Source organism: Momordica charantia (assembly GCF_013281855.1).
Source record: "Momordica charantia cultivar OHB3-1 chromosome 3 unlocalized genomic scaffold, Mcharantia_2.0 BLBB01000003.1, whole genome shotgun sequence".
NCBI lineage: Eukaryota > Viridiplantae > Streptophyta > Magnoliopsida > Cucurbitales > Cucurbitaceae > Momordica > Momordica charantia.
The window spans coordinates 16,723,623-16,741,622 of NW_028275161.1; the positions used below are offsets into that span (position 1 = coordinate 16,723,623).

Genomic DNA, 18,000 nt, shown 5'->3' on the forward strand with positions numbered 1-18,000 from the left:
GTGTCTTTGGCTTGGTATTCGTCCTTGATCTGGCTCACAACCAGCTGGGAGTCACTGAAGACCTTAACACAAGAGGCCCCCAATGCTCGAGCGATTCGCAGGCCGGCAATAAATGCTTCATACTCAGCCTCGTTGTTAGAAGTCCGGAAGCTGAACCGCAAGGCATACTCAAATCGCTCACCCCCTGGTCCGAGTAAGAGGACCCCGGCTCCGCACCCCTTCTCATTGGAGGATCCGTAGACATAGACTGTCCAAGGTAGGTCGGACTCGCTCAGCTCGGAAGGTGGTGTGAGCTCGGCTATGAAATCTGCCGCTGCTTGTCCTTTCAACGCAGTTCTGGGTTCGAACTGGATGTCGTACTCACTTAGCTCTATTCCCACTTCATTAGGCGTCCGGAAGCTTCCGGCTTGTGGAAGATACTTTTAAGGGGCAAGTTAGTGAGCACCACCACCGTATGAGCTTGGAAGTATGGTCTAAGTCGTCGGGCTGAGGTGACCAAAGCGAGAGCAAACTTCTCCATCTGAGGGTATCTAGTCTCGGCTTCGGTCATAGCCTTGCTTGTGTAGTAGACCGGGTTTTGCCGCGCTTCCTCTTGCCTGATTAGGGCCGAGCTGACGGCACTGTCAGACACTGCTAGGTACAATTGGAGCTTGTCCCCCGGCATTGGCTTGGCAAGCAAGGATGCCGAACAGAGGTAGCTCTTCAATTGCTGAAACGCTTGCTCGCACTCCGCTGTCCATTCAAACGGCCTTTTCTTTCGTAAGACCTTGAAGAAAGGGCGGCATTTATTTGTCGACCTTGAAACAAACCGGTTCAGGGTCACAATCCTGCCATTGAGGCACTGAAGCTGCTTCAGCGTTTTAGGTGCCTCCATCTCGATCACGGCTTTAATCTTTTCGGGGTTGGCCTCGATTCCCCGGTTGTTTACCATGAAGCCAAGGAATTTTTCCGAGGAGACTCCAAAGGCACACTTAGCAGGGTTGAGCTTCATTTGATGTGCCCTCAGAACCTCGAAGGCTTCGGCCAGGTCGGAGAGATGCGACTTAGACTGCTTGCTCTTGACAAGCATGTCGTCCACATACACTTCCATATTCCGGCCGATCTGCTTGGCGAACATTTTGTTCACCATTCTCTGGTAGGTCGCTCCTACGTTCTTTAACCCGAAGGGCATGACCTTGTAGCAGTACAGACCTTGGTCTGTTATGAAAGCGGTATGACCTTCATCTGGGACATGCATCTTGATTTGGTTGTACCCAGAGTAGGCGTCCATGAAGGTGAGCAGTTCGTGCCCCGCTGTGGCATCCACGAGCTGATCAATCCTCGGCAGTGGGAAGCAATCTTTCGGACATGCCTTATTTAAGTTCGTAAAATCTACGCACATTCTCCACTTGCCGTTAGATTTTTTAACTAATACAACATTGGAGAGCCACTCGGGATACGAAATTTCTCTTATGTATTCAGCTTTCAAAAGTTTGTTAACTTCCTCAACAATTACATCACTCCTCTCCTTGTTTATAGGTCTTCTCTTTTGTTTCACAGGTCGGAATGATGGATCTATGCTGAGGCGATGCGTCATAATTCGCGGGTCAATGCCAGACATGTCCTCATGGGACCACGCAAAGACGTCCGAGTTGGATCTGAGGAAGTGGATTAGCTCCTCTCTGTCGGTGGCCCCCAGCTTGGTTCCTATGCTTATCTGCTTCTCGGGACTAAGCAGAGGAACAAGCTCGAGCTCCTTAGTGGGTGCGGCAAACTCCTTCCTCGGTAGGTCAGCCTCGAACTCGAGCGTCCCATCCCTGAGAGTTTCGAGGGCGCAGACCGATGAGCCTTTGAGTGCGGCGGCATAGCACTCCCTCGAAGCGGTCTGTTCTCTTTGGACTGTGCCCACGCCATTGGGGGTGGAATACTTCAAAATTTGATGAAGTGTTGAGGGAATGGCCCGAAATGAGTGGATGATGGGTCTCCCAAAGATGGCGTTATAGGCCGATCTACCGTCAACTACCACGAACTCGGCCATTTGAGTGACCCGAGTTTGGTCCTGCCCCAGCGTAACCGGTAAGTCGATGCAACCCTCTGGGATGACCGATTCTCCAGAGAACCCAACCAGCGGCGTCGGGCTTCTCTTCAATTGCGACCTCGTCCAGCCCAAGGCGAGGTAGGTCGGTAAGGACAGGATGTTAGCGGATGCACCCCCGTCTACCAGCACTCTCTTGACCACCACATGATCAATCAAGGGAGCAATCACAAGGGCATCATTGTGGGGCAGGTGGACCTCCTCCAAGTCTGCACCGTCGAAGGTGATTGGGCAGGTCGGCCCCTGCTTCCTGATGATGCACACCTCGCGCCTGGCTGCACGGGCTAACTCCTTTCTTTTATGTCTGGATTGACCCCCGCTCGGCCCTCCAAAAATGGTATTGATGACCGCAGGTCGGTCGGTACGCCGAGGTGGCGTCCTTGAACGCTTTCGCTCTTCCTTTTTCTCTGCTGAGCTGGTCCCAGGCTTTCCCACAAACTTCTTGAAGTAGCCGTCTTGAATTAGATCCTCAATTTGGCGCTTCAATTCCCAGCAGTCCGACGTGTTGTGGCCGTGCTCTCGATGGAAGCGGCAATACTTGTCCTTGCTGCGCCTCTCCGGGGCTCCCCGAAGTTTCTCCGGACGCTTGAGTAGTTTTTCCATTCCAGAATCCTCGATGTTCGTTAGGATCTCGGAAATTGGAATCGTGGTTGGGGTGAAGCGCTCGTAAGGTCAGCTCCTGGTAGGTCCGTTCTTCGCCCTTCGATACTCAGCTCGGCCGCTGGAAAAGGATCCCTTGTCCTTGGACTTGGGATCTGCCCTTTCATCTTTTCCACTTCTGCCCCGGCCGATCTTTCGTTCAGGTCGGCCGGTTTTGGTTCGGAGGAGCTCCTGTCCATCGATGACTTTCTTCGCCTTCTGGAGCACCTCGGCGAAGGTGGCCGGGGCCTCCTCTCCAAGCTTCATCGTGAGGGCTTCGTCGGCTAGACCGGTGAGGAAATAGCACATGGCCGAGTCATCGGAGCAGTGTGCAACCTTCAACTGCTCCTCTTGGAATCTGGTGACATACTCCCGCAGCGTCTCACCCTCCTTCTGCCTGATGGTGGCGAGATGGGTCGCTGTCTTTTTGTCATAGTGCCGAGAAGAGAACTGGGCGAGAAACTCCCTTCTCAGCTGAGAGTAGGTCGAGATCGACCTGGCTGGCAGTCTCCGGTACCACAATCGCGCGCTGCGAGTAAGCGCGATCTGAAAGGCACGGCATTTGATTGCGTCTGATGCCGCTTGGAAGTCCATGAGGCCTTCAAAGACTTCAACATAGTCCTTGGGGTCCTTCGTCCCGTCATAAGGCTTCACGGTAGGAGCTTTGAACTTCGGAGGGATTGGTGCTTCCAAAACGTCCGAGGTGAAAGGCGATTCTCCCAAGTCGCCATCGTTCAGTGAATCGTCTTTCTGCTCACATTTGGCCTTTAAGGCCTCCACCTGAGCATCGAGCTCCCCCCTCAGCTGGTCGAACTCCTCCCTTGTGATTATCCCTGCGGGATTGTGAGAGGATTCGGCCTGCTGGTTGGAGCTCCTGTGGGAGCGGGATGGTGACTGCCCTTTTCGGAGAGACGAGCCTCTCTTTCTGTTGAGATGCTCACGGAGGTCTCCCCTCTGGCGAGTGTACCCCTCACTCTCGTTGTCTTCGGGACGTTCTTCCTCGGCTGGGCCGAGGTGGGAACCCCTTTGCTCTCGTACGTCCATGCGCGTCACTCGATTTTCAGATCGGGACCCTGCACCGACAGCCAGCACCATTTCGTTATACATTGCCTCCATGGAGCGCATTTGTGTGCGCATTGCCTCCATCTCTCTCTGGAGCGCATCAAAGTTCTCGCTTGTTGGAGCCGGGGCTGGACCCCGGGCGCCCTTCTTAGAGGTCCCACCTCGGCCACGGGTGGCCTTGGACGTCCTCGGGTGCGCAGGCGGTAGGGCAGACGCGGTGATCCGTGCCGACCTGCGGAGGGGTTCCGTTGCTAGGCCATCGTGACCTTGCCCCTCTACCGCCGCTGCTCCGACGTCCCTCTGGTGGGCATCGCTGGCAGCTAGAGTCCTTCGATCTGTCGTATTGGTCGAATTCGCTGGTTGAACCATGTTCGCTCGCGTGTTGGTTTAAAGGAATTGGGATGACTTAGATTGTCAGTCGTCCCCACAGACGGCACCAAATGTTTATGAAAAGATGTGCACAACAGTGTGTTCCTGATTGTAGCTCGAACTCGGCCTTCGGACCGACCTGAACACTTGGGCGGACCTGCACAAAAAGGTGAACACTCCGACGATCAACTCAGTATAGGTCGGATTCCAAGTTTAGTTTGAAGCCAGAAATCATCGTACTTGATCGGGGAGTGAGGTCTTCTACTTATGGGTGGTGGTCCCGCTAATCTAGCGACGGTTACATTCGGCAATCTCGGGACCGTCGGTTACACCCGGTAATCTCGGGACCGACGGTTACGCCCGATAACCACGCCGCAGACAGTTGCTCATCTCGGCCCCTACCGAGCTCCCCGGTAGGTCAGACCTGGGCCAGGTTCACCTCAGCCCTCATACTTAGCATTTGTCGGCGTTGGTGGCGGCCATCTCGACTATCCGAGCTGGGCATGACTCATGAGCCATCTTGGAGCACCAATAGGGGTCCTCCACGTGTCCAGGGTATTCCCTTCCCCAAACATTACCCAACAACCAAACAATTTTATTCAGGGCTAATTTATCTTTCCCGTGCAACTTCAAATATTGAAGATCAAATTTGTGGGTTAAAAAAAAAAGCCTTTGTTAAAGTTTTATTTAAAAAAATTCACAAAATCTCAATAAGTGAGTGATATGGATGATCTTATCCATTGATATATGTGTAAACTTATTATTATAATTTCTTTTTTTTTTTGGAAAAGGACACCAATTTATTGAACAAAGTATAGGTGAGAAACATTCATGTGTGAACTTCAATACAATTATCAACAGAGAAATATACAAAGTTGATATTTTAACAAGGTCGGTGAGAAAAATATTATCTGTAAATTTCAATTATCAATATGACTATATTTCCAACTATTTTTTTAATACATGTGGTGGTGGGAATGAACTCACAACTTCTTCGTTGAAAGTTCGATCTCACTCCTATTCTTTAGTATGAATAAAAAAGTGGCATCTTTTAATTCATACCTCACAAACTTTTAAAAATGGTATAATATAATCTGTGCGAAAGTACTCTCAAATACAACTTAATTAGAAGTATACTATCAAATTTGTTTTGAAATACTAATCCCTACTCTATTTTCCTAATAAATGATTTCAAATTCTGATTTTGGGCCAATTGTTTTCTGTAACAAATATGTCGAATTTGCGAGGAAATTTGGTTTACACGTAACAAATCCCTACCCAATTTTTGAGGAGAAAATTTTGATTTTTAATTTTACTTTTATCGCTCTACCTACTCACAGCCATACAACGCTTTCTTCTACACATATCATCAAGCAGAAAGTTATTTCAAATTTTAATTTGTATCTTCTCTAGTTTTCTTTATATTTGTATTTTCTGTAGTTTTCTTTGTTCATACATGCGACAAAAACAATTTTTCGTTGCTAATATATGTGATGAAAATGCCTTTCGTTGCCTTTTTAGCGACACAATTTCATTTCGTCACTTCTTTGGCGATGAATTTATTTTGTTCGCTAATTTTGGTGACGAATATAGTTTTTGTTGCTACAAATGTTACCAAAACCCATTTTTCTTGTAGTTCAGACAGTTTTTCATCACCATTTTTCGTTGCCATTTTCTTGAACTCAAAATTTGAGAAATGAGGTATGTCACTCATGGAGGAAGTCTGCCAATTTTTTGGGTCCGAATATGGTGGAGGCAATCAGGTTCTTGTAGGCAATGGAGCAAGTCTCCCAATTTCACACTTTGGATACTAATCAAGTTTTTCATTTAAACAACCTATTACATGTGCCTCACATGACTAAAAACTTGATTAGTGTATGTGATCAATTTGCTAAAGACAATTGTGTATTCTTTGAGTTTCACCCAACCTATTGTCTTGTGAAGGATCCAGGATCCATCAACCGACAAGGTGCTACTCCAAGGGACTCTTCATGAAGGCTTGTACTGGTTCAATCTTTCTAAACATCATCCCCAATCTAAATCTCTGAGTCACTCTTCTACGTGTCATGCCTTCACTTCCGTCTCTAGTGACACTGCTTTACGTTCTAAAAATAATGATTTTTTGCCTTCTTCTTTAGACATTTGGCAAAGAAGACTTGGGAATCCTGCCCTCTCTATTATAAAACATGTTGTCAAAATTTGCAAGTCTAATGTGCCTAATAATAGTACTTTTCATTTTTGTCAAGCATGTGCTGTTGGGAAACATCATTCTCTGCCTTATACTCATTTTACAAAATTTAATGCTCCTTTGCAATTAATTGTTTCTGACTTGTGGGGGCCTTCTCATAAGGTTTCTCGTAATGGTTTTCGTTATTTCATTATAGCTTTATTGAATGCTTATTCTCGATATACATGGGTTTACTTTCTCCAGATTAAGTCTAAAGCCTTTAATGCTTTTGTTCAGTTTAAGACTGTTGTTGAAAAATTATTAGGCACATCAATTCTTCGTTTTCAATCCGATGGGGGTGGAGAGTTTAAAGTGTTTACTCCATTTCTTAAAACACATGGTATTGATCGTTGAATTTCCCTTCCTTACACTTGCCAACAAAATGGGATAGTGGAGCGGAAACATCGTCACATTGTAGACACCGGTCTTACAATGTTGTCTCAATCCTCTTTATCACTTGATTATTGGGATGGTGCATTTTCTACCTCTGTTTATCTTATAAATAGATTACCGACTACTGTTCTTGATGATTTGAGTCCCTTGGAAAAAACTCTTCCAGCAGAAACCCGACTATTCTTTCTTGAAGGCGTTTGGCTGTAAGTGTTTTCCTTGCTTTAAACCTTATAACGTTCATAAACTTGAATTTCGATCTCGTCCTTGTACCTTCATTGGTTATAGTAATATGCATAAAAGTTACAACTGCATGTCTTCAAATGGTAGAATTTTTATTTCTCGCCATGTCTTGTTTGATGAACTTACTTTCCCTTTTGCTCAACATCAACCTTCTTTACCACCACTTAATTCTACTGTCTTACAATTACTACCTTCCCTTGTTCCTTCAACATCTCGACCTACTACATCTTCCCTCTCAAATTCATCTTTAACCCCTTCTATTGAGCCGCCTAGTACTACACCACAACCTACATCTCAGCCTCCAGATTTATCATCTATGTTACAGCCTACTTCTATCTCCACTAATTCAAAACCTACTTCACCTGCTACCTTGCCTACTAATGACTTGCCTCCATTTGGTACAACCTCCATTTCTTCCACCACACTTATGGATGACTTGGTAGAAAATTCTCATCCTATGATTACTCATAGTAAAATGGTATCTTTAAACCGTACCCAAGGCATTTTTGGTGGATTTTGTTGATTCTGAACCTCCATCGGTGCAGGAAGGTTACGATGTTCTCATTGGCGTCAAGTTATGAAAGAGGAATACGATGCTTTACTTCAAAATCGTACTTGGGATCTTGATCCTCTTATTGGTTGCAAATGGGTCTTTAAGATCAAGAGAAATTCTGACGCATCTATCTCTTGTTACAAGGCATGACTTGTTGCCAAGGGGTCCATCAAGCTGCAGGTATTGATTATTCTGAGACTTATTGTCCTGTGGTAAAACCGGTCAATTCGAGTGCTCTTAACTTTTGCTCTTGCTCATAGATGTCCTATTCGTCAAATAGACATTAATAATGCCTTCTTACATGGTTTGCTTGCTGAATCTGTTTTTATGGAACAACCGGCAGGATTTCATTCGCATGGATCAGTACCTCTTGTTTGTCAGCTGCATAAAGCACTTTATGGCCTAAAGCAAGCTCCTCGGGCTTGGTTTGAGTGCTTGAGTGTCTTTCTCAACTCTTTGGGATTCATTAATTCGAGATGTTCTTATTTATGTGGATGACATAGCAAGTTCATGCATTCACCCACGACTCTTCATTGGCAGTTGGTCAAACGTATCCTTCGCTATTTAAGGGTACTATTACTCCTGGTTTGTTTCTATCTAAGCCTCCTGACTTGTTACTTCATGATTTTTTTTATGCCGACTGGGCCTGATCCAGATGATCGTAAGTCCACCTCTGGATTTTGTGTATTTTTTGGGGACAATCTTATTACTTGAGACTCTAAGAAACAATCTATTATTTCTCGATCAAGTACTGAGGCCGAATATCGTTCCCTTGCTACCGTTGCTACTAAACTTGAATGGTTACAATCCTTATTTGCAGATCTACATATTCGCCTCTCACAGCCTCCTATTGTTTGGTGTGACAACCTAAGTGATGTCCACTTAAGTGGTGTACACTTAAGTGTCAATCCGATTCTCCATACAAAGACTCATGTAGAAATTGACATATATTTTGTTCGTGACTTAGTATTTCAAAAGAAGATTTGTGTTCAACATCTTCCCGCTCCCGCACAAGTTGCACACATTCTGATTAAGCCTTTATTTGCTACTAGTTTCAATTGGGTGGCATTCCCATTCAATTAGCATTAAATATATCGCTTCATTGTAATTCACAAAAATATGAATAGAATTAAAAAAGTTTCTCGTGCATCCCTCTTTTCTTATAACCCTACCTAATAGAACTGAAGAATTTTAAGATTTGAATGAGCCAACGTAGCATTAACTAATAACATGAATAACAGTGGATGAATTCATGTACAATATTTTGGCGTTGAAAGAGGAAACACAAAACTGAAGAGGAAGATAAAATAAAGAAATAATGCCGTTTGACATGAATCACGTGAATTAGGAATGTAAGGACAGATATACTGTGACTTCGTAATTATCTCTAATTTTTAAAATAATCTGGGGCCCAATAAAAGAAATAAATACACGTTTATAATTCCGACTAAATTCAAAATAAAAACTCCTTTCTCTCTTTTTCTTAATTTTTGTTTTTTCCATCTTTCGTGTTTGGCCACGCAAAACTTAAATTTTCCATCTTCAATGGATACTTTTCTGGGAAAAATAATGCATATCATGGAAAATTATAGAAAATTTGTAAACATTTTAATAAACTATTATTTACATATACATTAATATAAGAATTGATAGTAAAATTATGAATACTAGTAAACTAACAAAGTTTTGATTAATTCGGTGATAGACAGACGTATAAGTACTAAGCATATACATCATTTAATAATATTAAGATGTTTTTTTGGGTTGCAGATGTTACGGGTGAAATAAAACACATATCTATTGAATGAACTGAGCCTAATGAGTCGGTTCGAGTCATTCCAAGGTTATTTTGCTTTAAAATGATCCAAAAGGTTGAAGCCTCATGTGAATCCCACGAGTCCAACACACGAGCTATGCACCATTGAGTCCAATCTTTAGGTATAGACCAAGAGGTCGAGCCGCCCATAAAATGAGGGTTAAGGATCCCAATTTAAAAAAATAATTAAGCAATTAAACAAATATTTATAATATATATAGACTATTCTTCTTATAGCCAATTCAAAGATGAAATCTCATGAATATTGATAATGAGTAGCCCATGAATCTAGTCCTTTAGGTTGTTTTTTTTTTTTAATGTTAGACGAGTCTAAATTTTGTTCGTTCCCCCCAACAACTTAAGTCCCCTCAGATTTTAGAGATTCAAAAGGAGAAGATATATATAGGATTTTAGTATATTAGTAACATATACATTAGTAAAAGTTGTTTTTAATACAACATATGGGGTGAGAGATCAAACTCATAACCTTTTGATTGGAGATATATGTCAATTACCGATAAACATACTTTGAGAAGAATAGATAGTAAATTAAGAATGTAAATAAATTAACAAAAACTTGATTAATTCATTTTTTGATAAACAGAACATATAAGTACTAAACAAATACATAATTTTCTTAACAATATTAAGATATTTTTTCATGGATGATAGGCTATTATTAATATGTTATTGATAAATATATAAGAGATATAGTGAGAGGTGAAAACGGATATTATTTTTGGGCAGTTACAACTCTGGCAAAAAAAATTGAAAGAGATAACAAATTTAGCATCTACTTAGATTTGCAAATATAGCAAAATTTTTAGAAAAAACGGACGTCCAATAATAAAATGTCAAATTTACCCTCATAGCATTGATATACCATCGATATAACACTGATATATATATATCTGATATATATATTTTACTATTGATATAATTGATATATCATTGATATAACTATAATATTTAGTAATATAACTTCTTATATGGTTATATTATTTACTATTTATTGATTTACCACTAATATATGTGTAATATATTATTGATATGCTTTTGATATACCACTGATATAATACTGATATACAATTGATTTACTTATGATATATCTATGATATCTATCAATATAACTTCTAATATGATTTGCCACTGATATACGTATGATATAACTATGATTTCTACTGATATAGGTTCTTATATGATTATATAATTTACCATTGATTTACCATGCTGATATAACATTTATATATATGTGATATGTACTTGATATGTCTTTAATTTACCACTAATATTACTGTGATATCTCTACTAATATAACTTCTCATATGATTATATGATTTACCACTAATATAACTTTTTTTTAGAACAACCACTAATATAACTTTGATGCATCTATGATATATACTTAATATGTCTCTAATTTACCATTGATATAACCATGATATATTCTAATATCTAACATTGATGTATTTGTGATCTACTGATATCTACTGATGTATATCAGATATCACTTACAAATACATTTAATATGCCACTAATATACATCAAATGTACATCAGATATATATTAGATAAGATATACATAGGTATATCATTAAAAATATATTTAGTATATCCTAAATTAGAGATACATCAGATGTATATTAGATGTATAATATATATTCTTATGTATATCAGAGATACATCAGATGTACATCAAACGTAGATCGGAAGTATATCAGAGATATATCGGACGTATATCAGATATACATCTATCGAGTGTATATCAGATATACATCCATCGGGGGCGTATATCAGATATACATCCATCGGGGGCATATATCAGATATACATCCATCGGGCGTATATCAGATATACATTAGATATATATAAGATATCATAAGGGTAAACCTGGAATAATAAAAATTCCGAGAAGAAAAATTCAAATATTTTGCCATATTTATAAAATACAAAAGTGGTTGACATTTTTGTAAATATGTACAAAAGTTTAGCTACCCAATACAATTTCCCTATTATTTTCTTAAATTATCTTCAAGGTATTATTAATATGCCCTAATATGCTCCTACTCGTATTCCTAGTAATCCTATTACAAGAAATTGCTTTTTTTAAAAAAAAAATTTCTGATTAAAATATCCAAATGTAATGTCTTCTATTTTTAGGACATATAGAGACATTCCATAATGAATGCATCAATATAAACTTTAAAAGTTGAGGAAGAGCAAGACTAATTAAAATTTGGTATATTAACTATTTGACAAGTTCATAAAATTTACTATTTTAATATTTAATTTAAGCATTATTTTGACATTGAGTGATGGTAAGGATTTAATTAGAAAAATGAGGTAAAATAAAAATTTTAAAAACAATCATATATAGGGAAAAAAAAACTAACTTAGCTTTATAAATGTGTTGTAATCTAAAAAGAAAATCACAAACTTGGTATTTTTTTTTAGCAACACGTTGGTTTTAATTTAAAATGCTTTCTTTTCATTTTGTATTCTAAATAAATCCAATCATAGGGTTTTTTTTTTTTTGGAGAAAAAAATATTGGTGTTTGGTATAAATTAACCCAAAACATGAAAAACAAATTAATAGGAATGGGAGGACTGAGATAAATTGTGATTTTGTAATTATCTTTAATTTTTATGAAAGAAATATATACACGTTTATAATTCTTTTTTCGTTGTACTAAATAAATTTTTTTTTAAAAAAGAAAAACCTCCTCTCTTTGTTTTTCTTCATTTTTGTTTTTTCTATCTTTGATGGTTCCACACACTCGCCTTGATATTTTTTGGATAAGGGTTGCATGTATGAGATGGAAATAAAAATAATTTTTTTTATTTCAAATGTTACCATTCATCAACAAAAGACTTAAAATATTGATAATTCAAATTTATCTAAATACATATTTCGAAAGAATAATGGATATCATGGAAATTTATAGAAAATTTGTAAACATTTTAATTATTAAAAAAGTTTTATTAAAATTATAAACTACTATATAAGCCCATATATAGTAACATATACATTAATAAAGAATTGATAGTAAAATTATGAATCTCAATAAACTCACAAAGTTTTTATTAATTAAGTGATAGACATACACATAAATTCTAAACATATACATCATTTAATAATATTAAGATTGATTATTTTTTGGTTGTAAATGTTATGGGTAAAGTAAACCACATATCTATTGAACCAACGGTAGAAAAAGCTTAGTAAGTCTGCCCAGGTGATCAGTCATTTGACTTTAAAGTGATCCAAAAGGTTGAGGCCTCATGCGAACCCCATTGAGTCCAACAACAGGTCATGCAACATTAAATCCAATCTTTAGGTACAGACCAAGAGGTCGAGCGGTCCACTGGTTGAGAGTTAAGAAGCACCTTAAAAAGATAAGAAACTAAATAAATGTTTATAATATCTATGAACTACTCCTCTCATAGTCAATTGCTTTTGAGATGAAATCTCATAAATATTGATACTTAGGTTTAGTTGGAGTGCGTGTGACTAACACCACACACGTGTGCAATCTCCTCATTTCTTAGCTTCAGTTCAATCTTATTATTTTTATTTTTAGTACAACATGTGTGGTTGGAGATGCAAACTCTTAACCTCATAGTTTAATATATATGTCTTGACATGCTGAATTATGCTCTTAATTCAAACTTCCAAATTCATCGTCTTAAATATGTAATTCCAAACAATTCATCGGGGGTTAAATTAGTAATATCAACTCCCACTAGCTCCATAGCTCCATGGCTCCATAGACATTCCATTGCTATAAATACCCACATAGGATTCTCCCTCAAACAACCCATCAAACCCAAAACTTATTAACATCATCAAGCAATGGCAAAGTCGTGTGTGTTCTTGCTGCTGGGATCTCTTCTGGTGCTGCTGGTGGCGGCCGAGGCAACAATTGACAGTGTGATAACTTTGGGCGAAAAGAAACCAGTTGGTGGGAGTGACTATAAACGAATAGACGTAACTGAGCCAAGAATCCACGAGCTGGTGCGGCTTACGGTGGCGATACACAATTGGCAAAAGGGGTCGGAGCTGCAGCTGGAGGGAGTGTCGTGTGGAAGGTCCGAAACCGTGCTGAACGGAATCGACTACAACTTTTGCTTATTCGCCGGTAACAAGGCTGGAACTGAAGGGGGCATGTTCACCGCCCTCGTCTTCGTCGACGCCGCAACCAACAACATTCGTGTCAACAGCTTCTTCCAAGACATTGACTGTTGCTTTGGCTACTGATCAAAAAACCTTAATTAATTAGCTTCTCCTAATGAATAACCTTGTCTCATGTCTTGTCCTTCTTATGTTATAATGAGGGTGATGTTGGGGATTTACTCCCATTCACCTTCATGTGTATGTTCTACTCCTTTGATTGTGGAATAAAAATAATGCTGGCTGTTGTTTTGTTTTTGTTAGGCTCTGACACCATTTTAATTTGAAGGGAGAGGAATTGGTTGAATTAAATAAATGGTTGATACGTGTTAAGGATAAGTGAATTAGATGGAACTCTATGAATTTTAATATAGTATCATAGTCCAAAACCTCAAACCAACATTCGATCCAAAAAATGGGGTTCGACCCACATCGATGAGCTGATGAGCTAAAAGAACTGCAATTTTGGGGGCATGTTAAGGGTCCCACAAATAAGATGAGGAAACCTATTTCTTTAAAACACATTTGAATTCTTAGTTAATTTTTTTTCTTTTTTAAAAAACGACACACCATTCATTTAGAAAAGTACATGAGAAACATACAAGTAGAGAAGGCTAAATAAATGCACTCCAGTTCAAAGAGATGGTAGAAATATCGTAATTACAAAATAAAGATGATTTTCTGGACTAGTAAGAAGCAGTTGTCTTGATGTCCTCCCATAAATTAGTCGTGGTTCTCTCTAAAGAGATGATTGTTTCTTTCGAGTAAGATAAACCAAATTCTTTAACTAAATTGAAAAAAAAATGTTTTTTAGTATTCAAATTCTGAGAGAGATTTTGAAAATGTTTTAACAAATTTAAGCAGATAACAAGATAAAAAATTAAAACTTTAAAGGGTAGTTTAATTAATAGAAATAATTTCCACCAATCGTAATTTCCTCAGCATCAATAATATTTCCATAAATAATTTACTTACATTTTTACCTATGATGGTTAAAGTGATCAATTATAGCACAATTAGCTATAATTAAAGTTTCATTTACTAACTCAAATAATTTCTACAATTTTTCACAATTTTTTCGAAATATACATTGACATCCACATTTTTCGTAAAATCGTGACCTTTCAATTTTCATTGACGTCCATATTTCACCTTGCCGGTAGGCTAGCTGCACACATCTTACAAATTATTCTTGGACCCACCGCATAAAACAAGTTTTTTTTTTGCAAAATCCAAAGCACGTTTAAATATTTAAATTATTGTCAATTATTTATCATTTTTTAATAATTGTACGACAATTATATTTTCAACTAAAAATGAATTTGACATTATTGGGTTTAGTTTTTTTAGTACCACAAAAAGGTGGAAAATTTGAAGTCATTAAGATATTGGTATGAATTGTTGAATTAAGTTTATGTCAGCATATTAATTATGTGTTTAGTTGGTGTCTTATTGCAAAGAAGAAAGAGAGATGATATTTTGGAATTGGAAGGACGTGATGCAGCCACGTAACCCACAACCATCTAACAACAAATTTCAAGTGGTATTGGATTCTCCATCAATAAATTTGTTACTTTTGTACCTCCTTTTATCTTTTTGATTTATTTTATTATTATGTCATAAATGCCAAAACCCTAATGGGTATTTTCCTGTGATTTACCACGTGGGTAATATATAATCAAAAGTTGCTGCAGTTGGACAGCTTGACATATATAAAAGTTATGAACTCGTTGTTTTGGTATCAAAGTCTAAGAAACTTAAACGGGCATCTGGTCTAGAAAATATAATCCAGTCAAGATTGGTGAATTCAAAAAAGACACCACTTTATGAGGTATAGTTAAGGATTCTGTGTTACGGACTACTCTGGACAATTGATTTTGAGATAAAACTCCGTAAATGTTATAGCTGTCATACCATTAATTATGGTAACCACTTAAGAGTTGGATTATAAAACTTTTCTTAGCTAGATTGATGTCAAAGAGGATGAGTTTACGTTTGTTGGGTTCATTTAGGCACCTTACGAATCACACCTTACGAATCATTTTAGCTCCGTTTTGTTGAATTAAGGGCTGGTTGGGTATGGTTTTCACTTGATTGAGTACAATGTGGATGTGTGTTGTCATGACTTAAGCACCATTTTAATTTTAACTAGGCTAAGTTAAGGAGGGGGTGTTGGATCACATTTTTGACACCTACCACCATTTTAGCTTTTTTTTAGTTAAAATGAGCGCGGGTTATGTGGTATTAGGTTCATTTTCGCATTTTAGGAATCATTTTAACTATGGTGACCATAATGAGAGTGGACGGTGTGTTTTGGTTTCCTTTTGGAATATTCTTGGACACCACTTAGACGCTATTTGAAGCGTGTGATCCCTATGCTCTTTTAACACCAAAAGAGTGTTACATCGAGATACATTACACTAGGTACGGTTAAGGTCAATGAGGTAGGTTATGTAGCTAATAATTGTACGTCAATTATCCTTCCAAAGAAAAATAATTGTACTTCAATTATTTTCAACTAAAACGAAGTCCAATTTTAACGTAGTTTTTGTAAGAGTTGAAAATTGCCACGCACTCTCTTAGTCTCTTAAAAAATGTCATTAATTATAACTAATAACATGATAAATGACCCTGATGGAATGAAGAGTCCTTTAGGTTTTTGCTGAAGAGCTTAGGTTTGAGTTAATTTAATTCATATATTGGGTATCTCAATAAAGAACGCTTATCTTCCCCATTTATATTGATTTCCACTTTTGAACATTGTCAATTATCCAAGCCCACAAGTGAGGGGGAGTGTTGAGAATCTTATAAATGAATTAAATTTATCCCATTCCTTTTGGATTGAGTGGTGGTTTATTCATCCTTAACAACAACATGTGTAAAAAGGGATTCGAACCTACAACCTTTTGGTTCAGATATATGTTATAACCAATTAAGCTGTGCTCAAGTAAGCACTCTTTTCCACTCGATGATTCTGTTTATCGATCCCAAAAGTTTATAATATACCTACATGAACTTCAATGTCAATTGGTTTGAAAATGAGACCCTATAAATATTGATGGGTTACGTGCACATTCTATGGCGATAAATAGCACTAGGATGGTTGAAAAAAAGCACAACATCTCCATTCTTCTCGACTGTTGCTCTTGGCAACCAAAAGCAAAAGCTTAGCTTCGCTTCTTCCAAATTCATTATAATTATGTCTACTGTTTGTATTGTGTTTGCGTTTTGTTTGTGTGTTTGGTCTTCTTATGTTATGGGGATGATGGTGGAGAGATCTACTCCCATTTTCCCTACTTTTATGAAATAAAAATGCTATTGTGTAATTGGGTTGTCTTTCTATTTTCTAGAATCGACCTAGTGCAGCTTAGGTTAAGTGAATCTCTGTAATCAAGACACCTAGAGTTCGAACATAAGACCTATGTCTAGGCCAAAGATATACTATTGTGTTGGGTATTTGGTGGTAGGTGTTAATTTTGGTTTTTCATTTTTTTCTTAAAAAAAGAAAATATAGGGGGAAAATTAAATTTTCATTTGAGTTGGTATCAATTTTTACTCTAATTTAAATAAGTGGTGGGAATTTTATCATTGATTTCTATTCAATTTTTCCCTAATTCACCCTAATTTGATAAAAAAAGTAATGTACTATTAACAACTAAGGGAACCCACCAAATAAGTTATTTAAGAATGGACTATCGAAGTAGAGACTTTTTGGAAAAAATAAATGGATGATTTTATTTTTGTTAAAATTAAAATATGTAAAACATAATATATTATAAAATTTTTATGGAACTAAATATTTAACTCTCACCCTAAGTTTATAAATATTAAAACATAATATATTATAAATTTTTTTTTATGAAACTAAATATTTAACTCATTGTTTTTTATTTCTTTTTTAAATCACCTACTAAACGCACAACTTCCTTTTAAGGAAAGCTCGTAAAATTAAGAAAAATGACAAGAAGATAGATAGGGTTCGAAGATGACCATGAAAAAAAAAGACATCCTCCAAAGCGATCGAGCATAATGTAAATTTTACCTATTTTGTTTCTAAAGGATCATGTGTTCGAATTTTCACCTCTATATGTTGTACTACTCACAACTTTCTGACGACCGCAAGATGTACTTACTATAATTTTTTACGTGAAAGTATATATGTATACGTATATATATATATATATATATGTGAATTCACATGATTCACGTCGATAAGTACTGTTTCTGTCCCTTTTCATTTTCTTTTCCATCTCTCTCCCTCCTTTTTTTTCCTCCCACTTTTTCTTCTGTTTAGTCCATCTTTATCTTTTTCTTGGAGTTCTTCCTCTCAATCGATCGATCTATTTGTTTTGATATTGCATGAGCTAACTAACCTATTAGTAAGTTTTTCACATGAAAAAAACGACGCCACCGATTTATCTCGTAAACCGACCAACATCATTTGTCATTTCGATTGA

At 37.8% G+C, this 18,000-nt stretch overlaps 1 protein-coding gene and 1 long non-coding RNA gene across 2 annotated transcripts; both read left to right on the forward strand.

Moving 5' to 3' along the window:
- The first annotated feature begins 6,545 nt into the window (after positions 1–6,545).
- LOC148212475 (uncharacterized) lies at positions 6,546–8,333 on the forward strand. The gene is made up of 3 exons (XR_015789871.1): positions 6,546–6,967; positions 7,550–7,737; positions 7,901–8,333. It is a non-coding gene; the product is annotated as an uncharacterized LOC148212475 (long non-coding RNA).
- Positions 8,334–13,225: 4,892 nt separating this feature from the next.
- Positions 13,226–13,630, forward strand: LOC148212476 (uncharacterized). The gene has a single exon (XM_088122236.1). The coding sequence runs from the start codon at positions 13,226–13,228 to the stop codon at positions 13,628–13,630; it is 405 nt and encodes a 134-aa protein (XP_087978362.1).
- The last annotated feature ends 4,370 nt before the right edge of the window (positions 13,631–18,000 follow it).